This window comes from Syzygium oleosum, unplaced genomic scaffold (genome assembly GCF_021117445.2).
Source record: "Syzygium oleosum isolate NSW1041296 unplaced genomic scaffold, Sole_v2.1 Sole_v2.17, whole genome shotgun sequence".
Classification (NCBI taxonomy): domain Eukaryota; kingdom Viridiplantae; phylum Streptophyta; class Magnoliopsida; order Myrtales; family Myrtaceae; genus Syzygium; species Syzygium oleosum.
Window position 1 is genome coordinate 2,759,391 of NW_026607501.1, and position 22,056 is coordinate 2,781,446.

The following is a 22,056-nucleotide window of genomic DNA, read 5'->3' on the forward strand; positions in this document are numbered from 1 at the left end:
GTTATACTCTTTCAGTCACTCACTTCTCATACTTTTGTTAGGAAAAGTAACTTATAAAATTTAAGCGGGAGGAAGTGTAAGCCCCTACTACAAAATAAGCAAAGAAGAGTCAAACAAGCTCGAGCTCAAGCTCAATTATGAGTTTGGCAAAGATTGAGTCAGGTTAATTCGAGCTTGCAAAAAATATTTTCGTGATGAGTTCAAGCTCGGAAACTGATATTTGAGCTTGAGTTGAAATTTGAGTATTAATTTTAGGAGTTGAGTCGAGATCAAGCTTTCGACTTGTATGCTTAGCTCGATTGCATGGCTATTTTCTGCTAGGCAACTGTACTTTGCTTTATTTCCTCTTTGTTTGCGTGTTGTGTGCTTGTTCGATTTGAGTATTTGAATTGAGTCAAGTTCGATTATCTGATTTTGTCCACTCAACTCAGCTATTCAACCTTAATACAAGGACTCCGTTGTGATCTACCAATAGAAGGGCATATCTGCCCTTGCAGGTTTCTTGGCCTCCGACAACAAGGTGAGGTGCTAAAAAGTTAATACTGAAGAACCTCATACACTAAATTTCAAAGCTAATCGAGCAACTCGATAATCGGGTTGGAGAACCAATTATCTGTCAGAGATGCAGCACGATGAGGTTATCTGGCAAGTCATACGGCACAACCATTGTAGTTATATGGCCAAGTGAGTAGATTAATCCGAAATGATCTCACCTTATCATGTTACTTCTCCTTGCCAATTTGGGCAATAATCACCTTTATTTGCTTCTAATTTGATCTCGCAGGATTACCACTGGAATATTTTGTCGAAATGAATACAATGTAACAGGGATTTGTAATAGGAGCTCCTGCCCTCTAGCTAACAGCCGCTATGCTACTATCCGTGACCATGACGGTACTATGTTTTAACTGTTCTCATGACAGGGCTTCTTTTTAGTTCTGCCATGTCTTTCCAAATCCTTAATTGTATATGGTACAAAAAACTGATTTGACATGAGATTTCCAGTTCCAAAGTTATTTTGACAGCTTCGGGTCAGCAATTGAATGCATTCTGTTTTGATTTTAAACTAATCTCCAAGTATATGTTTTTTTTTTTCTATTATGCAGGTGTCTTTTACTTGTATATGAAATCAATAGAAAGGGCTCACATGCCTGACAAATTGTGGGAAAGAGTGAAACTGCCGAGAAATTATGAGAAGGCCCTTGAGATTATTGATAAGCATCTGGTATTGGCAATTTAACTTTGCAGTGTAACAGATTGTTTTGCTTTGTTCTGGCATTTCACTAATTGCTTTGAATCCTCTGTTGGCAGATGTATTGGCCGAAGTTTCTTGTTCATAAGACCAAGCAAAGGTTGACCAAAATGACTCAAATGCGCATCCGAATGAGGAAGCTTGCTCTGAAAACTAGGTTCAATCCCCTTCATGCATTTGGCTGCTCTATCATAGAATGTGTTTTCATGATAAACTATATCTCTTAATGTTCTGTTTTGCTATTTGATGGCACTTCTCAATTTAAACAGTAATATGGCTATTATAGTTGCGTGTCATCTAGAATTTCCGTTGCTCTGACTTTCAACTCTGCATGTCGTTGCCTCAGATGTGAATGAAAAAGAACTATTTGTTCAAGTGAATGTTTATGCGTCAGATTTGGGAATACGAATCTCTTGTCAAACAATTTTGTCTTTAGCAGCTAATATTTCTAGGTTTATCTACAGTTCTCTTAGTAAGGTTTCTCTACAGCTCTCTTATGTCGATTTTAGCACTATGTTTATTTTCTCTAAAGTTTCTATATTGTACATAAATTATGTGTTGCCTCATGCTTATATCATGATTGTAAAATTGCAATTCATGAGGTCGTTGCATTTGCATTTGTGAAACCTCCTTGTTCAAGAACACACAGTGGACATTGCTATTACTGATGTCTGGATAGGTCCTTTGGGCCATCTCCTCTGTTTCAGCTTTATACTTCAATGTGCCTTTCTTTGCTAATAGGGAAAAGATTATGACAACACCGAGGAAAGAAAAGAAGAGAGAGGCTAGACGGGAGGAAAAAGCAGAAAAGGCGGCAGTTTTGGAAAAGGTTTGTTGGGTTCACCTTTATACCCATGGTTTCACCCATTCTATTAACCAAGATTTTTACTTATTGTTGGCTCTGCTGCAGAGTATTGAGAAAGAGCTATTAGAACGCCTAAGGAAAGGAGTGTATGGTGATATCTACAATTACCCCGTCAAAGAGTACGAAAAAGTCCTTGAGATGGATTCATTGCAGGCTGCCGATGAAGATGAAGAGGAGGTATACTATATGACCACATGCTACTTTTGTTGTTTGAGAAGGTACATATGGCTCCGTTAGAACAGTATTTCTGTATGAAATACGTAGAAGTTTTACTTCTTGCTAGAGTTCATTTGATGATTAGGCAATCGTTATTCTGGAATGAGCAGGAACCTGAGATAGAGTATGTGGAAGGTTACGACGAACTTGAGGAAGAACTAGAAGATGATATTGAAGATTTTGGCTGTCTTGCAATGAATAGAGTTCGTGCAATTGGTGACAATGGCGAAGGTTCTTTCTATACCTAGATACATTTTTTTTCAAGAGCTTTTGTCTTTTTTTCCCCATTCTTTATGGTTTCTGTTAGTTTTATTATTAGATAATTAGCAAGTTGGGTTTATTTTAGGAAAGGGTATTTAGGTCTTTGTATCAAGGCTTAACCCTAAGCCTATATATACTTGGTTTATCTCAATAATAAAGTAGATCTCTTTTACCAAATTACATGGTATCAGAGCAGCTCGAGAATATACTTCCTCTATGGAAGGAAGGGTGCCCAGAGAAGTAATCTGCTGTCTTAGGGCACTGTGATCTGGACCAAGACCTCGAAGAAAGAGGACCACCAGCATGTCTGCTTCTCTCTCTGCTGCATCTGAGTAACTGTTGTGGCTGGTGGAAGATGAGACCGGAGTCGCTGAGACAAAGAAGTAAAACGAGCATAGTATTCTGCCAATCCGGAAGGACCAATTTTAGCCTCAAATAATGCCTCCCACATATCACATACTCGACTCATATTATTCTGTCCGAATAAAGTAAAGTGCATTTGGACCACACCTCACGAGCTGTCATACAATCCATAAAAAGAGGACGAATAGAATCAGTCATACTTCCCCACAAGAGTACGCACGCGCGCGTCGGTGACCCTCCATTCTTCTAAATTAGCTGAATCCTCAGGTGGTGGTTCATGGAGCCACCTAGATTGGCGATTAGCATAAATAAAAGTAGAAAGGGCCATTGACCAACTCGGGTAATTCGTGCCATCCAACTTTACTAATGTGGTGTGTAAACCACTCATACCAAAGGAACCAGTAGCAATAGTCGGGGTAGTCACCCCTGAACAAACATCCGAAGTTACTGAATCAGTAGACATATCCACCAATTAAAAAGAGAACACTGTAATCTATCAGATTGTCACCAAATCCACTAAAAAAAAATGTGAACACCACCAACAGCAACTATCAATCACACTACAAGTCACCACACCAACTTCCACTACCACATCAACCAGATCTGCTCACCACATCAACCACCACTACACTTTAATTAAAAACAACGTCTTCACATCAGACAGTGCAAGACAGCAGAGAAACACGAGCAAAAAATCCCATAACCAAGACAGATCAGTAGAGAAGCAACAGGAACATGACCAAAAATTTCTTCACATCTGTTGCCTCTCTTTGCGAATCACATCACTGGAAGAGGCGCTGAGTCGCGCTCTGGAGGCTGATCCAGATGAAGAAGACCGAGGCTCAATATCAATGGAAGCCTGTAAACCCTGCAACTCAGGATGGAGATCATAACAATAGTTAATAGTGTGTCCAGCCAACTGACAATGAGTACAAAAACGACCTCCACTAGCACTAGCAGTACTACCACCTCGAGGAACACCTCGACCCGGAATAGTGCGGCCACGACCATGATTAAAGTTACTTGTACTCCAATTGCCACGACCACGAACTCCTTGATTACCACGAGCCACCATAGCACTATTATCTGACATAGTTGAAGCTTTCGAATCAGGAGTACTGTGCAGTTGACTCGTGCAGAATATGATGAGCTGATTAGAGCGCGACAACCTGGTGGTTCTTCAGCTCCTGTTGCTACTTTGGCACAACATAATGATGGTACTTGTCTCTTAGCCACTACGAGATACACTTAGTCCTTGGATTATTGATTCGGTGCCACTCATCATATGACCGGTGATTCGCGTCTTCTTACTTCATCTTCTTCTACTCCTTCCACTTGATCACCTTAGCGAGATGGTTCAAAATCTCAAGTAGCTGGTACAGGTTGTGTGTCATTGAATTCCTCCATATCTTTGCCTTTTGTTTACCATATTCCTCGATTCCCTTATAGTTTGTTATCTGTCAGTTCCATTACTCGTGATCTTGATTGCAATATCACCTTTTCTCCATCTTCATGTGTCCTCCAGGATCGGAAGACTGGACGCCGGATAGGTGGTGGGTGTGAGGCTGGTGGATTGTATCTTCTAGACCCCGTGATTGTTTTCGCCATCGCTACTATTCGGAAAGAAGGCCGTGGATGACTCTTATCGGTTGCATTGTCGTCTGGGTCATCCGTCAACAGATACACTTTGTCATTTTCCTTTTGTGTCTAGATCGAGTCTTAAGTTTGATTGTGAAACGTGTCAGTTGGGAAAGTATCATCGTGTGTCTTTTCCACCCCGTGTTTTGAGTCGTGCTTCTCAACCATTTGAGTTAGTTCATTCTGATGTTTGGGGTCCTAGTCGAGAGTCTTCATTTGGTTTTCGTTATTTTGTCACTTTCATTGATGATTGTACTTGTACCACTTGGTTATATTTAATAAAAGATCGTATTGAGGTATTTCACTCCTTTCGTCAATTTTACAATGAAGTTACTACTCAGTATGGATATCCTGTTAAATGCTTACGTACAGATAATGCTCGTGAGTATTTTTCTTCTTCCACCTTTCTTCCTTTCCTTGAATCTCGTGGTATTTTACATTAGAGTTCTTGCGCTCACACTCCACAACAAAATGGAGTTGCTGAACGTAAGAATCGTCATTTACTCGATGTTGCCCGGTGTCTTCTTCTTCATACACATGTACCTAAATCTTACTTGGAGCTATGCTATTCGTACAAACATGTCATCTTATTAATCGTCTTCCATCTTACGTGTTAAAGGGAGCTGTTCCTTTTACTCTTCTTCATCCTAATCAACCTTTATGGTTTATTCGTCCTCGTATTTTTGGTTGTGTCTGTTTTGTCCATCAGTTGTCTCCTGGCCTAGACAAATTATCTCCCCGTGCTGAAAAATGTGTCTTCGTTGGTTACTCTCGTACCCAAAAGGGTTATGTTTGTTATAATCCTACTTCTCGTCGAGAGTACGTCTCTGCTGATGTTACCTTCTTCGAGGATCGGACATTTTTTGGTAATGTTTCTTGTCCTGCACCGTCTTCCTCACCTTCTCAAACATTGTTAGTTCCCCTACCTATATCTCCAGCAGAATCACCATATGTCTCTTCTCTATTGTTGTTCCATCAAATCCAAGTTCATCTCGGCCACTACAGTCTATACACGTGGTCCTCGCCGTGCTTGGAATCATGACTCTCCATCAGCAGACGCCTCACCACTATCTCCGGCCCCGGCTTCTGATCCTCTTCCATCACCTCCAGTTGACTCTCCTGTTGCACACCGTACTCGATCTCGGTATCCTCTTGCTCATTTTGTGTCTTATCATAATTTATCTCCTCAAATGTCATCATTTGTGTCGTCTCTCGCATCTGTGTCTGTGCCCAATAGTGTGCAGGAAGCTTTAGCTCATCCAGGTTGGGCTCGTGCTATGGAGGAAGAAATGGCTGCACTACAACACAACAAGACTTGGGAACTTGTCTCTTTACCTCCTGACAAGCAATTGGTAGGTTGTCGGTGGGTATTTGTTGTTAAATATCATCCTGATGGTTCTGTTGAGCGCTTAAAGGCGCGTCTTGTTGCGAAGGGCTATACTCAAAATTATGGCATTGACTATGACGAGACTTTTTCTCCAGTGGCTAAAATTCCTTCTGTTCGTGTCATTATTTCTTTGGCTGCTCGTTTTAAGTGGACTCTTCATCAGCTTGATGTTAAAAATGCGTTCCTTCATGGGGATCTTCAAGAAGAGGTTTATATGGAGCAACCACCCGGGTTTGTTGCTCAGGGGGAGAAGGTATGCCGATTGCGTAAAGCTCTATATGGACTAAAGCAGTCTCCTCGTGCTTGGTTCGGTCGTTTTAGTGATGCTGTTACCAGTTTTGGTATGCATCGATGCAATGTGGATCATTCCGTATTTAGTATGTCATCTTTGAAGGGGTATGTTATTCTGGTTGTTTATGTTGATGATATCATTGTTACTGGGAGTGATGTTGAAGGCATAAAACGACTCAAGCAGTTTCTACAAAAGGAGTTTAATACTAAAGACTTAGGTCTACTTCGATATTTTCTCGGTATCGAAGTTGCATATACTGGTGATAGTATTGCTCTTTCTCAGAGAAAGTACACCATTGATATTCTTAAGGAGGTGGGCTTGCACGATGCTAAGCCTGGTGATACACCTATGGACCCTGGGGTGAAGCTTGATAACGAACACGGGGAGCTTCTTCATGATCCAGAAAAATATCGTCGGTTGGTAGGCAAGTTGAATTATCTTACCATTACTCGTCCGGATATCTCATTTCTTTGTTAGTGTGGTGAGTCGGTTCATGAGCTCTCCTCGTACTACTCACCGGCAAGTTGTCTTACATATTATACGATATTTGAAGGGAGCCCCAGGTCAAGGGCTTGTATTCCATAATCGGGGTCATCTTAATGTAGCTGGTTATTCTGAGCCAGACTCTTTGGAGGTGACAGGATACTCTGATGCAGATTGGGCTGGTTGTCCTGTAGATCGCCGGTCTATATCAGGGTACTGTGTATTCCTTGGAGGTAATCTTGTGTCGTGGAAGAGTAAGAAACAATCAGTTGTTTCTCGATCTAGTGCAGAAGCAGAATATCGTGCTATGGCTAACGTTACAAGTGAGCTTCAGTGGATTCGTATGTTGTTGATTGAGATTGGATTACATATGGCAGGATCGTCTACTCTCCATTGTGACAATCAATCTGCCATTCATATTGCTAGTAATCCAGTGTTTCATGAGCGAACTAAGCATATAGAGATTGATTGTCACTTTGTTCGGGAAAAGGTGAATTGTGGTGATATACAGCTGGTACATACACGGTCTGAGGAGCAATTAGCAGACATTTTCACGAAACCTCTACGGCGTGGACGAGTTTCATATATTTGCAGCAAGTTAGGTCTTTTTGATATGTATGCCCCAACTTGAGGGGGAGTGTTAGTTTTATTATTAGATAATTAGCAAGTTGGGTTTATTTTAGGAAAGGGTATTTAGGTCTTTGTATCAAGGCTTAACCCTAAGCCTATATATACTTGGTTTATCTCAATAATAAAGTAGATCTCTTTTACCAAATTACAGTTTCTTGCTGCATTTACATTTTGCTTTTCTTCATTCCCTTTAAAATCATGTGAGATGAGAATTTCCTAGAGGATTTATATGCTTCCTGGACCCAAGTAGCGGAGCTAATTATTTTTGGTTCAGATGAAGACGGTGATGGTGATGAAGATGATGATGCAGAAGCTGATCGGAAGAGGGGAAGAAAAGAATCCTCCTTGGCTTTAAGGAAAGTTGAGAAAGGCGATGCTGGTTCTAAGCCCAAGAAAAGAGCTAAGGTTCTCGTTGAGGTGAGTGCATCATTTTAGATTTGCAGATCTGCTGTCGATATAAAGTTGGGTAATGATAAGCATGTGTTTTGTATTAGTAGTTACAAATTTTAAGTTCAGCTTTGCCAAGGAATGAGAATTTTCTGTAAGTAGTGACAAATTTATAGTTCAGCTGTTTTTTTTACATGGAAATCACTTTGTGCAGAAGTGTTAGGTAATCTTTAATACGAGGGTGGTATCGTATCATGACCAACATGCATCCTTTTCCAATATTTTCTCATCAAATGTCCCATACATCATGATTTTGGTTGAGTCTTCGTTTTTTTCTTTGGGTTATTTCCTTCTTTAGCAGCAATGAAAGCTTTTTAGGTTAAGATTCCAATAATTTTGATTACATCATCTTTCCTGAGGAGAGATGTAGCAAAGGCCATTCAACCCACTCCTTGGAGACTGTCTTGATAGGATCATGCCATATAAATGTGACCGGATGTGCAACTTTTTCTATGCTGATGTCTAGTGAAGGATGCAAGGGATGGTGCTTACTACTGTTTTGTGCAAAAATTGTTTTGATAGTTTATGGTGCAGTAGCAAAATTTCTGTTCATGTTAGCTTTGATTAGGCTGTAGTTAACTTTGATTAGGCTATCAAGAGGTGCATGGTTCGGCGTTTTATGCTTGGGTCTCCTTCGATCTCACCTAGTGTGCTGGGGTGGCACAATTCACACATCTTAGGATGGTTTGCCATTGCACGAACCTGTGCAGGTGTGGTTCTCCATTTGGAGTTTTGAGGGGAAGAATAAAAAGAGAGAAAGGGGGACACTTGAGCACGTGCCTATGTGCCATGTAGTCAGGATAGTAAAATGAATATAGTATGTCATTGGATTGAGAGCAATTTCTATTTATGGTTTTTCTGTCATTGGATTGAGGGCAATTTCTATTTATGGTTTTTCTTTTGGCCATCTGTTTATGTTTAATTTACTTGGATGTGAAATTGTTTTCTTTAGTTCATCATGGAAATGGCTTGTTCCTTTCATAGGTTGTTACTAAATCAGTGCTGTGTTAGTCCAGGATTATTAACCCTGCTGTAAGCAGTAAATGCCCGTGTAGGCATTCAATTAGTTTTTCCTACTCTTCTTTGAGATTTCTGTCCGACATGTCAAAATGCATATTTTTTCAAACGCCAACAACAGCAACAACAACAATAATAATAAAAGCTTATTCTTATTTCTGCGCTTGGGCTTTATATTTTGTTGTGTACGATTTATAGAAGGATCTCCTGCCAATATCAATGTCTGAAACCAATTCTTTTGATGGCAGGTTGAGCATGAGAATGCCGATGAAAGACAAACTGCAGTTCACTGAGGGCTTGCGCTGATCCGTTTGGCTTTGTTTGGCCTGGTAAGCCAGATGGGGGCGGCTGTCTCGGCTTCGAAAGTGTATATCATACTTTTCACGGTAGCACAGAAAATGTTAGCACAAAGTTTTGACAGATATTAACGGCAGTTTTGGCTAATATTGTATCTATCTTCCGCTTCTTCCCGACACACTCGTTGTCTTTTTTAAGAAGGGTTAATACCACGAAAAACCCTAAACTGGTACACTTGTGACAGATTTACCCCAAACTATTTTTTTGACCATAAAAAACCCCAAACTGGTACATCTGTGACAATTTTACCCCGAATTATTTTTTTGACCACCAAAAATCCCAAACTGGTACACCTGTGACAATTTTACCCCGAACTATTTTTTTGACCACCAAAAACCCCAAACTGGTACATCTGTGACAATTTTACCCCGAACTAATTTTTTAATATTATTATTTTTTTTATTTTTCGAATTTTTTTAGTTTTTCTTTTCTTTTCTTTTTCCTTTCCTTTCCTTTTTTTTTTCCTTCATCTTCATTGGACCAACAATGGATTGTTATATTGTAATTGATACCACAATAACGTGACACGTAACATAAATGCTACATTTTGACCCAAAAAAAAAACATAAACGCTAAATGAAAGACTTTCTTTTATATGCATGAATTTTCATGACAACCACTTTTTTCTACATTTAAATGTCTCACGTTTTATTTATTATATATTTCAAGTGATCATATTGATTTATGAATCGCCATGCACATATAATATCTCTCATCTTATATATAAAATATACTAATTTTGTAAATTAATCTGTTAAATTAAATTGGCAAGCAAGACGTATAGAAATTGTTGATTAGCTGTACTTCAAGCTTAGGTAACAAGCCTACGTTGGACCCCAACAGTTTGCCTATCCACTTGCACCCAAAAATAAGAAAGACACGACAACAATATAATGCCTTTTTCGCGAGACATTTAAATGTAGAAAAAAGTGGTTGGCATGAAAATTCATGCATATAAAAGAAAGTCTTTCATTTAGCGTTTATGTGTTTTTTTTGGGTCAAAATGTAGCATTTATGTTGCGTGTCACGTTATTGTGGTATCAATTACAATATAACAATCCATTGTTGGTCCAATGAAGATGAAGGAAAGAAAAAAAGAAAAGGAAAGGAAAAAGAAAAGAAAAGAAAAACTAAAAAAATTCGAAAAATAAAAAAAATAATATTAAAAAATTAGTTCGGGGTAAAATTGTCACAGGTGTACCAGTTTGGGGTTTTTGGTGGTCAAAAAAATAGTTCGGGGTAAAATTGTCACAGGTGTACCAGTTTGGGGTTTTTAGTGGTCAAAAAAATAGTTCGGGGTAAAATTGTCACAGATGTACCAGTTTGGGGTTTTTTATGGTCAAAAAAATAGTTTGGGGTAAATCTGTCACAAGTGTACCAGTTCAGGGTTTTTCGTGGTATTAACCCTTTTAAGAAAGGTTGTATTATCGGTCATGAAAAAGATCGAAACTCATGAGTAGAGAGAACCAGCGTCCAATGTATGCTTGTTGCAGCAATGGTTTCCTACTGGACCTATGTTTTTGCCCTTGCCTTCAATAGATAGGTTGAGAACTATGTTCGAGACCGTTATGTTATTTAATGATTAGGAGATTAACAAATAGAATGGCATATCAAGCTGCTTTCACACTCGCGCTCTTTGTTTCGACCTAAGACTTATATTGATAGATGGTTCTCACGCGACATTTCGTTTAGATGGTTCTATTTTGCTAATCACATGTGGAAGTCTGATTATTCATCAGCAGCGGTCTGATCTCATGCATGTGAATGAAACAAAGAAAGGGTTCGCATCGAATTTCAAGAGCAATTTATTGAAATCGTGCCTCCACATCACAATCTAAACACGGCTCGTGGCAAATCAAGATCACATCGGTTGATTAATCTCCTAATTTAAACGATAAAATAAACGATTTGCGAAAGCGCTGCCAATTAGTTGATACATTTGCTTAGTTGGATGGGAAATGATTCAAATAGTCCATGAATTTTAAACTAATGTATAATGTGATCCTTGAACTTTTAATTCGTTCAATGTGGCCTCTAAACGTTTAACTTGTTCAATGTCGTTTAAAATTTTTTTTACATGTTCAATTTAGTACCTGAACCATATAAAAATATTCAATATAATTCATGGATTACATTAAACATGTACAAAAAGTTCATAAATCATATTGAATAAATTAAAAATTTAGGGACCACATTGAATATTAAGTTAAAGTTTAGGGATTATATTAAATAAATTAAATATTTAGGGATTATATTATAAATTGGTCAAAGTTCTTATGCCATTATCACCTGTTGCGATGTAATTACTGGCAATGTTAGATTAGAACCGGTTTGCCTTCCGTTGGTAGTTAACTCTACCGGTCGACACGAAGAACGTCACGGAAGCTCCAGAATAATCACGAAATATACTCACTGTCGGTCTCGCTTTTCCCTCTCTAGTTCCACGGCCGCTCAATCTCCGATCACCACCATCACCTCCGGCGATTCGCCGTCGCGGTTCCTCCTCCTCGTCGGCCGCGGGTCAGTTTCACTTCTTCGGATACGGTTCCGGTGCCTCGCTCGTGTCTCCGATCGTGCTCTGCTCGGACCGCGAAGCGGGTCCTCTGAATCGTCGTCGCTCGTCTCTGTCATCGATCGCCGAAGGTAATAATCTTAGATGTCAGTAACAATCTCCGAGGATCTCGAGTTCGAATGAAATGATCTCAAGTTCTTCCATCGTTCTTTCGAACCGAGTAGGAGTCCAGTGTTGTCAGGTTGGATCTGTTGCTATTATCGCTGAGTTCGGATGCTCTTGTCGATGGGTATGGTTCCTGTCACATTCCGTAACCTGTAGTTCAGTGTGTACGTAGGCCTTGGGCGCACTGAATTTGCCTTGGTTATTACAGTTTCAGTGCGGTTTTATGTTTGGCCAAGAGGTAGTTTAACGCCTGGAACCTGTTTGATAAAATTCCTGATTGAATCGTAAATAGTTTGTTCCTGTGATATTCTGTTCGCAAGTGGTTTGGTATTCAACTGAAGTTCTCTATTGAATTGAGAAGGATTTCTACTGGTCTCCCCTTCGCGTGGTGGATTCACAATCCACTGCCTTGATCGACTTGGCTACATCCACCCTTATCCCTGCAGCGGTTTCGGTTGTTCGTTGTGTCTTGCTGCCTCTTTGTTCTATTTCCATGTTTCTCGTACATGCTTACAGAAGAATTTGCTCTTTTGGGTGTTGTCTCGGTATTGTTCACAGGCATTGTCATGGAGGATGAGCCCCAAAAGGAATAATGTAGTTCTTTGTTTGTGTTGCTGTAGGCTGCTGCAGACAGAGCATTATGAGCGGAGAAGCAACACAGAAATCTGGAGTTCCTCAAATCATCAAATCTGACACGGCTTTGAAACTGGTAATGGGCTTTTAATATATCATGGTTGATGAAACAGTGTTGTTAATTGTATACTAAATCATTGCGAGTCTCAGTTTACTATATAGTTGAATTCCTAATTTCCTATGACCATTAATTCATGAAAATTTTTTGTGATTGCTAGAGGGGTTTTTTAGTACTATAGCTATTATGGAGTTCAAAATTAATCATCAAAATGTGGTCACTCCATTGTGTCCAACTTACACCCAAGAAGATAACGAAATATACCTCCTTTATTACAATGGACCATTAGGATTTTGTGAACAATCATCATTGCGTCAATGGGCTCATGAATATCATTTAATAATTCTGGTTTTGTTTTAATTGTGGGTTGATGATTTTTTACTTTTGACTCATTCTAAAGCTCATGTTTGTCATTCGATTTCTATTTTCTGCTATTGATGGAAACATGCTTATGTTTAGGCTGAACAGTGGGTCAATAATATGACTAAAGTTGCTGAGGACGAGCAAACAGAGGCAGAATCTGAGGGTCGACCATCTAGGTCAGTGTAGGCTGTCTTCTTAATATTCCCATGTAATATTTCCCTAGTCGTAGTATTGTTAAGTCGAATTCAAATCTTCCTATAGACTTGGTCTTGGTGCAAAGTTTTCACGTCAAATGAGACCTGGACCCTCAAATGATCCCGTGGAAAGGAAATTGTATGCCAACTTGCAGTCGGGAAAAAGAAAAGCTGCAAAAGATGCTGAGGAGTCTGGCCCAACTGCGAGAGATCCAGGTGGTGATAGTGATATTGATGATGAGTTAGAAAGCAGAGCAAGTGCTTTTGCAAAGAAGAGAGCAATTACTCCACCCGTCTCTTTAGCAATGAAGAAAAAACGGAGATAACCACTGGAAAGGATTATTATTTTGGTCGTTGAAAGGAAATCCTAGACTGTTGAACAGGGTTAGTTCTTCCAGAAGATTATTCCCCTTGTTTGCTGAGATGGAAATACAATAAGAGAGGTCCACTTATTCAATGAGTTTTCAATGTGCTAGCCAAGTGAGGCTTGATACGATGGCTGATCTCTTATGTTGCTAGTTGTGATTTTTTTATTGTGCGTCATATTTAGTATTTTGTTTCCTTTTTTCTAAGCAAAAAAGATAATATCCATAATCAAATCGAAATGGGTGTTCCAAGGTAGGAACAAGCTATCAGAAGCATACCTGATGCACTTTAGTGCCGAAATTACCAGGGCCAACACTAGCCAAAGTACCTGATTTTACAGCAGGTTGTTCCTAGACAAACATTCCCTCTTCTCCAAGTAAATGGAATATTGCGAGGCAAATTTTTCTCATCAGTATAACATGACTGTGACTCTTTTGGAAAGTTCTTGGTGAGCTTCAGAGCTGAGTATTTGAGATGGATCTTGCACAGAAGCGCCTTCTACTCTTGCTGGAGCTTTCAATCCTGGCAAGTCCTCACGAAAACAGCATCAGTTGTCTCCTGAAGCTCATTATTCCAATACAAGTGCTTCTAGTGCAGTTGGTAGAGCCATCAAGTCATCACTCATTTGTCAGCTCTTACAATTGGAGAAGACATTCAAGGTGTTACTAGCCCAGAGCGGTGCTGTCTTCAGGCTGAAGGAATGCATGGAGTTTGGTTCAACTAGTGAGGAGTGTGACAATAAAACTTGAAAATAATATCTGTTAGTTTTATTATTAGATAATTAGCAAGTTGGGTTTATTTTAGGAAAGGGTATTTAGGTCTTTGTATCAAGGCTTAACCCTAAGCCTATATATACTTGGTTTATCTCAATAATAAAGTAGATCTCTTTTACCAAATTACATGGTATCAGAGCCACAGTAAAACCCTAATCCTAATCCTAAATTAAGCCCTAACCCTAGCCTACTGTTCACGGCCAGAGAAGAACCCACACGTCTCGCGCGTCTTAGCTCGCGCGCCTCAGCGCGACCTCGCGCGCTCCTCGGCGCGACCTCGCGCCCCCCCCGCGCGCGACTCAGCGCGCCTCCAGCGCGCCTCCAGAGCGCGACTCAGCGCCTCTTCCAGTGATGTGATTCGCAGAGAGAGGCAACAGATATGAAGAAATTTTTGGTCATGTTCCTGTTGCTTCTCTACTGATCTGTCTTGGTTATGGGATTTTTTGCTCGTGTTTCTCTGCTGTCTTGCACTGTCTGATGTGAAGACATTGTTTTTTAATTAAAGTGTAGTGGTGGTTGATGTGGTGAGCAGATCTGGTTGATGTGGTAGTGGAAGTTGGTGTGGTGACTTGTAGTGTGATTGATAGTTGCTGTTGGTGGTGTTCACATTTTTTTTTAGTGGATTTGGTGACAATCTGATAGATTACAGTGTTCTCTTTTTAATTGGTGGATATGTCTACTGATTCAGTAACTTCGGATGTTCGTTCAGGGGTGACTACCCCGACTATTGCTACTGGTTCCTTTGGTATGAGTGGTTTACACACCACATTAGTAAAGTTGGATGGCACGAATTACCCGAGTTGGTCAATGGCCCTTTCTACTTTTATTTATGCTAATCGCCAATCTAGGTGGCTCCATGAACCACCACCTGAGGATTCAGCTAATTTAGAAGAATGGAGGGTCACTAACACTGCGTTGCGTACTCTGCTGTGGGGAAGTATGACTGATTCTATTCGTCCTCTTTTTATGGATTGTATGACAGCTCGTGAGGTGTGGTCCAAATGCACTTTACTTTATTCTGGACAGAATAATATGAGTCGAGTATGTGATATGTGGGAGGCATTATTTGAGGCTAAAATTGGTCCTTCCGGATTGGCAGAATACTATGCTCGTTTTACTTCTTTGTCTCAGCGACTCCGGTCTCATCTTCCACCAGCCACAACAGTTACTCAGATGCAGCAGAGAGAAGCAGACATGCTGGTGGTCCTCTTTCTTCGAGGTCTTGGTCCAGATCACAGTGCCCTAAGACAGCAGATTACTTCTCTGGACATCCTTCCTTCCATAGAGGAAGTATATTCTCGAGCTGCTCGATACACTCCTGATTCGAAAGCTTCAACTATGTCAGATAATAGTGCTATGGTGGCTCGTGGTAATCAAGGAGTTCGTGGTCGTGGCAATTGGAGTACAAGTAACTTTAATCATGGTCGTGGCCGCACTATTCCGGGTCGAGGTGTTCCTCAAGGTGGTAGTACTGCTAGTGCTAGAGGAGGTCGTGGAGGTCGTTTTTGTACTCATTGTCAGTTGGCTGGACACACTATTAACTATTGTTATGATCTCCATCCTGAGTTGCGGGGTTTACAGGCTTCCATTGATATTGAGCCTCGGTCTTCTTCATCTGGATCAGCTTCCGAACAAAGTAATGTGCAGTTGACTCGTGCAGAATATGATGAGCTGATTAGAGCGCGACAACCTGGTGGTTCTTCAGCTCCTGTTGCTACTTTGGCGCAACATAATGATGGTACTTGTCTCTTAGCCACTACAGATACACTTAGTCCTTGGATTATTGATTCAGGTGCCACTCATCATATGACTGGTGATTCGCGTCTTCTTACTTCATCTTCTTCTACTCCTTCCACTTCAGTCACCTTAGCAGATGGTTCAAAATCTCAAGTAGCTGGTACAAGGTTGTGTGTCATTGAATTCCTCCATATCTTTGCCTTTTGTTTACCATATTCCTCGATTCCCTTATAGTTTGTTATCTGTCAGTTCCATTACTCGTGATCTTGATTGCAATATCACCTTTTCTCCATCTTCATGTGTCCTCCAGGATCGGAAGACCTGGACGCCGGATAGGTGGTGGGCGTGAGGCTGGTGGATTGTATCTTCTAGACCCCGTGATTGTTCTTTGCTCTCGCTACTATTCGGAAGAAGGGTGTGGATGACTCTTATCGGTTGCATTGTCGTCCGGGTCATCCGTCAACGGATACACTTTGTCATTTTCCTTTTGTGTCTAGATCGAGTCTTAAGTTTGATTGTGAAACGTGTCAGTTGGGAAAGCATCATCGTGTGTCTTTTCCACCCCGTGTTTTGAGTCGTGCTTCTCAACCATTTGAGTTAGTCCATTCTGATGTTTGGGGTCCTAGTCGAGAGTCTTCATTTGGTTTTCGTTATTTTGTCACTTTCATTGATGATTGTACTCATACCACTTGGTTATATTTAATAAAAGATCGTACTGAGGTATTTCACTCCTTTCGTCAATTTTACAATGAAGTTACTACTCAGTATGGATATCCTGTTAAATGCTTACGTACAGATAATGCTCGTGAGTATTTTTCTTCTTCCACCTTTCTTCCTTTCCTTGAATCTCGTGGTATTTTACATCAGAGTTCTTGCGCTCACACTCCACAACAAAATGGAGTTGCTGAACGTAAGAATCGTCATTTACTCGATGTTGCCCGGTGTCTTCTTCTTCATACACATGTACCTAAATCTTACTGGAGCTATGCTATTCGTACAGCATGTCATCTTATTAATCGTCTTCCATCTTCTGTGTTAAAGGGAGCTGTTCCTTTTACTCTTCTTCATCCTAATCAACCTTTATGGTCTATTCGTCCTCGTATTTTTGGTTGTGTCTGTTTTGTCCATCAGTTGTCTCCTGGCCTAGACAAATTATCTCCCCGTGCTGAAAAATGTGTCTTCGTTGGTTACTCTCGTACCCAAAAGGGTTATGTTTGTTATAATCCTACTTCTCGTCGAGAGTACGTCTCTGCTGATGTTACCTTCTTCGAGGATCGGACATTTTTTGGTAATGTTTCTTGTCCTGCACCGTCTTCCTCACCTTCTCAAACATTGTTAGTTCCCCTACCTATATCTCCAGCAGAATCACCATATGTCTCTTCTACTGTTGTTCCATCAAATCCAAGTTCATCTCAGCCACTACAGGTCTATACACGTGGTCCTCGCCGTGCTTGGAATCATGACTCTCCATCAGCAGACGCCTCACCACTATCTCCGGCCCCGGCTTCTGATCCTCTTCCATCACCTCCAGTTGACTCTCCTGTTGCACACCGTACTCGATCTCGGTATCCTCTTGCTCATTTTGTGTCTTATCATAATTTATCTCCTCAAATGTCATCATTTGTGTCGTCTCTCGCATCTGTGTCTGTGCCCAATAGTGTGCAGGAAGCTTTAGCTCATCCAGGTTGGGCTCGTGCTATGGAGGAAGAAATGGCTGCACTACACAACAAGACTTGGGAACTTGTCTCTTTACCTCCTGACAAGCAATTGGTAGGTTGTCGGTGGGTATTTGTTGTTAAATATCATCCTGATGGTTCTGTTGAGCGCTTAAAGGCGCGTCTTGTTGCGAAGGGCTATACTCAAAATTATGGCATTGACTATGACGAGACTTTTTCTCCAGTGGCTAAAATTCCTTCTGTTCGTGTCATTATTTCTTTGGCTGCTCGTTTTAAGTGGACTCTTCATCAGCTTGATGTTAAAAATGCGTTCCTTCATGGGGATCTTCAAGAAGAGGTCTATATGGAGCAACCACCCGGGTTTGTTGCTCAGGGGGAGAAGGTATGCCGATTGCGTAAAGCTCTATATGGACTAAAGCAGTCTCCTCGTGCTTGGTTCGGTCGTTTTAGTGATGCTGTTACCAGTTTTGGTATGCATCGATGCAATGTGGATCATTCCGTATTTAGTATGTCATCTTTGAAGGGGTATGTTATTCTGGTTGTTTATGTTGATGATATCATTGTTACTGGGAGTGATGTTGAAGCCATAAAACGACTCAAGCAGTTTCTACAAAAGGAGTTTAATACTAAAGACTTAGGTCTACTTCGATATTTTCTCGGTATCGAAGTTGCATATACTGGTGATAGTATTGCTCTTTCTCAGAGAAAGTACGCCATTGATATTCTTAAGGAGGTGGGCTTGCACGATGCTAAGCCTGGTGATACACCTATGGACCCTGGGGTGAAGCTTGATAACGAACACGGGGAGCTTCTTCATGATCCAGAAAAATATCGTCGGTTGGTAGGCAAGTTGAATTATCTTACCATTACTCGTCCAGATATCTCATTTGCTGTTAGTGTGGTGAGTCAGTTCATGAGCTCTCCTCGTACTACTCACTGGCAAGCTGTCTTACATATTATACGATATTTGAAGGAGCCCCGTGTCAAGGGCTTGTATTCCATAATCGGGGTCATCTTAATGTAGCTGGTTATTCGAGCGATTCTTTGGAGGTGACAGGATACTCGATGCAGATTGGGCTGGTTGTCCTGTAGATCGCCGGTCTATATCGAGTGTACTGTGTATTCCTTGGAGGTAATCTTGTGTCGTGGAAGAGTAAGAAACAATCAGTTGTTTCTCGATCTAGTGCAGAAGCAGAATATCGTGCTATGGCTAACGTTACAAGTGAGCTTCAGTGGATTCGTATGTTGTTGACTGAGATTGGATTACATATGGCAGGATCGTCTACTCTCCATTGTGACAATCAATCTGCCATTCATATTGCTAGTAATCCAGTGTTTCATGAGCGAACTAAGCATATAGAGATTGATTGTCACTTTGTTCGGGAAAAGGTGAATTGTGGTGATATACAGCTGGTACATACACGGTCTGAGGAGCAATTAGCAGACATTTTCACGAAACCTCTACGGCGTGGACGAGTTTCATATATTTGCAGCAAGTTAGGTCTTTTTGATATGTATGCCCCAACTTGAGGGGGAGTGTTAGTTTTATTATTAGATAATTAGCAAGTTGGGTTTATTTTAGGAAAGGGTATTTAGGTCTTTGTATCAAGGCTTAACCCTAAGCCTATATATACTTGGTTTATCTCAATAATAAAGTAGATCTCTTTTACCAAATTACAATATCCAATCTCTTGGAAATCTTTAAGATGGAGAGTCCAAATGAAGTTATCCTGCATTGTTCCATCTGCTGCTTTGGAACAGTTTCTGATAAATTAGTTGTTCGAATTTGTAAAGGACCATCTATTGTAGCTCTTTCAAGATTGCAACTGACACTCCCTTTTGTCCTTGTCTTTCCACTTGCTTTCTCTCTTATGGCATTCCTTATGCGGAGGCCATTCATTCTGAATTTGAATCTTACCGTGCACTTAGACATTTATCAACTGTATCATTCATTGTCAATGGCCATGAGCAATGCACGAAAAACACCTTTCGTTCCAGGATGTTTGTTTGAGACACTGAGTCTGTATCGTCTAGTATCTGCAGATACAAGTAAATTATGTATTTGTATTCATGCTGGCGTAGTGTGGAACCGGCTTGCAGTTGAAAATAATGGCCTTTGTTTGTTCCTCTTCATGCTCTGCTCTTTCTTGATGTGATTATTAACAGTAGAATGCCTGCTCTCTTTACAAAGTATGATAGGAGTCGAATACTGAATATGGGAATCTGAAGATTGTTGTGCCGAAAACCAAACAAACTTTTGGATAGGATTGTGCATGTCTTGAGTACCCTGCATGCCAAATTTTATTGGCAGTGGGTGCAGCTGAGGCTTCTTTTGAATGACCAAGCTTTAATGGAAAAGCTGAAGACCCATGATATAACTTTAGTAGACGTGATACATTCTTTGGCAGGTTAATGATATTAATTACTAGTTTTGCGACAAAAAAAAAATGATATTTCTAGTTCCTGAACTTTTGTCCACCCTGAATTTTGAATTGGTTCAATTTGTTCTTCGATTATTTGTTTAATCAGCAACTCTGTCCCTAAATTATTAGTTTTGTTTCTGTTTCAGGAATGATCGACCTAATTGCAAAGCTTTGTGAAGAACACTGTCTTATAATTGGATTGGATTGACGAAGGACCACGCCATTGCTCAACATATAATATGATCCCTAAATTTTGTATTATTTCAATTAGGCCATTGAGCTTTTATTCATAATGCTGAAGTTTCTTACCCCGTTACATCTTATGTTGTAATTTTATCTGCCAAAGCTGAACGCTCATAACTCAAACTTCTTCTCTTCTTATTTTCAATCAGTTTCACTTTCTTGAAGTTTAAAGTTCAAAGAAACGATTTTGACTAATTTTGACTTTTTCCAAGAAATCTTTTGCTCCTTCACAAAATGATTACTTTTCCTTTTCCTGTCTTTTAAAATTCCCACTATTCATTTTCTAGATTGCAAATTTGTACTTAGTGTTTAGGGCATGGACTAAAGTGCATGGCTATAAGTAGAGTTTGATTTGTTTGATGCTCATTTTCCTTGCGGATCCATCCTGCTGCCTTTAAGCAAGGAGGGATTCTCTTGGTAGCCTGTTGCATCTTTGCTGCAGAACTGGCTAATGTAAGCGTATTTCATATCTGCTTGAATAAGAGAAGAATACCGATACTGCACTTATCTGCAGCAGAGATTCAGCTAAATGTGTTGTACAGATTAGATCAATTTAATTATGCCATCTTATAAAATCCAAGTTGTTTGCCCAAACGACATAAAAAGGATGAAACCTTCATTATAGAGATACCTATCCAGTCAAATGCAGCCAAACAATTTGCAGAAGCCTGGTTTGGCATTCTGCTCTGCATACCATCTGTTTCGATAAATGGATCTTGTGGAAGTTGTATGCCTTTTAACCTGAGCTTATACCTAAAGTATCAGTTTTAAAGAACACAGAATATGGAGAATGGTTGATGAACGTTTTATTGGTGCTTTGTGGTTTGCCTTGCATCAGTAGTCTTTCTGGTCTTAGTTTTGGGTTGAGAAGGTAATTAAACAGGGTTATGCACATGCTTTTATGGCAGGTTCCAGTCACGGTTTGATCATGGAACTTCCAAGGAAAATCTCGTGGAAGCCATAAATTTGGTAGACAACTCTCAACTGAGTCCTATGCTTATTAACTGGCATAGGGCATGATCCAATATGGGGTCTCCAGCTGCAGCCAAAAAAGGAAAGATAGGTTGATTAATTCTCAAATATGTCACCTTATTAGGTGTCGACACGATAAACACGTAAACTATGTTTATACATGATAACTCGTGTTACCACGTTAACACGTTTATAGACAATTTGACTGGTTTCAATTCACATTACATCTATATTGTATTATTGAATTAGTTTTTTTATTTATATTTAATGACTTTTGAATTCTGCTATATGTTTTCATTTTACCATTTATTTTTCTTGACGTGGGTTTTGCTTTTATAACCTACTTGCCCCATGCTTCAAATTGAGCAATGCCTTCTTCCAACTTGACACAAAGCAAGCTTAACGTTACACCTGTATTGTTAATTGAACGATTACAGTGACTCATCATCTTTAATGATCACTACTTGCTATTACAATCCACTGACCACAATTTATATTTAGGCATACGAAAAATATGACATCCCCAATTTGGGCCAAGACGACCAAAGGTAAATGGTAAGGGAACTGGGCGAGCGATCCGAGCCGAGAGTCGGTAATGGAACGGATAGTACGATTGAAATGAGTGTACTGAGGGTTGGTCATGGCTCGATCGCAGGAATGTCCATGAATTAGCCTAGGGATCGATCATGGAATGACTCTCCAATTACGCAAGTCGATTAGAGTGATCTAACCA

General features: G+C 40.1%; 2 protein-coding genes across 5 annotated transcripts in view; both read left to right on the forward strand.

The window, feature by feature from the left end:
• LOC115676725 (uncharacterized) overlaps window positions 1-22,056 on the forward strand; it is a 50,973-nt gene that overhangs the window by 2,830 nt on the left and 26,087 nt on the right. Inside the window, exons 2-12 of one of the 4 annotated variants that reach the window (XR_008818312.1) lie at window positions 452-520; window positions 621-684; window positions 785-894; window positions 1,107-1,225; window positions 1,312-1,409; window positions 1,994-2,081; window positions 2,163-2,294; window positions 2,444-2,564; window positions 7,662-7,804; window positions 9,100-9,350; window positions 10,627-10,721. Coding sequence is in view for 3 of the 4 variants with exons in the window: in XM_056319353.1 (XP_056175328.1) it covers window positions 452-520; window positions 621-684; window positions 785-894; window positions 1,107-1,225; window positions 1,312-1,409; window positions 1,994-2,081; window positions 2,163-2,294; window positions 2,444-2,564; window positions 7,662-7,804; window positions 8,545-8,646 (1,046 nt within the window). In the remaining variant the exon portion in view is untranslated. Of the gene's footprint in view, window positions 1-451; window positions 521-620; window positions 685-784; window positions 895-1,106; window positions 1,226-1,311; window positions 1,410-1,993; window positions 2,082-2,162; window positions 2,295-2,443; window positions 2,565-7,661; window positions 7,805-8,544; window positions 8,689-9,099; window positions 9,351-10,626; window positions 10,722-22,056 lie in introns of those variants that run through there. The other 3 variants (XM_056319353.1, XM_056319354.1, XM_056319352.1) reach the window with 3 other exon arrangements.
• Window positions 11,516-13,564, forward strand: LOC115668152 (uncharacterized). The gene is made up of 4 exons (XM_030589649.2): window positions 11,516-11,851; window positions 12,506-12,594; window positions 13,036-13,115; window positions 13,201-13,564. Exons 2-4 carry the CDS (start codon window positions 12,526-12,528, stop codon window positions 13,457-13,459), a joined length of 408 nt encoding a protein of 135 aa, XP_030445509.1. The 5' UTR covers window positions 11,516-11,851; window positions 12,506-12,525; the 3' UTR covers window positions 13,460-13,564.

Bases quoted from the DNA above. Each gene is read 5' to 3' on its own strand.
- LOC115668152 (XM_030589649.2), top strand. From the start codon at position 12,526: ATGAGCGGAGAAGCAACACAGAAATCTGGAGTTCCTCAAATCATCAAA. The intron at 12,595-13,035 runs GTAATGGGCTTT...GCTTATGTTTAG, and splicing joins CTGACACGGCTTTGAAACTG to GCTGAACAGTGGGTCAATAA. The intron at 13,116-13,200 runs GTCAGTGTAGGC...ATCTTCCTATAG, and splicing joins TCTGAGGGTCGACCATCTAG to ACTTGGTCTTGGTGCAAAGT.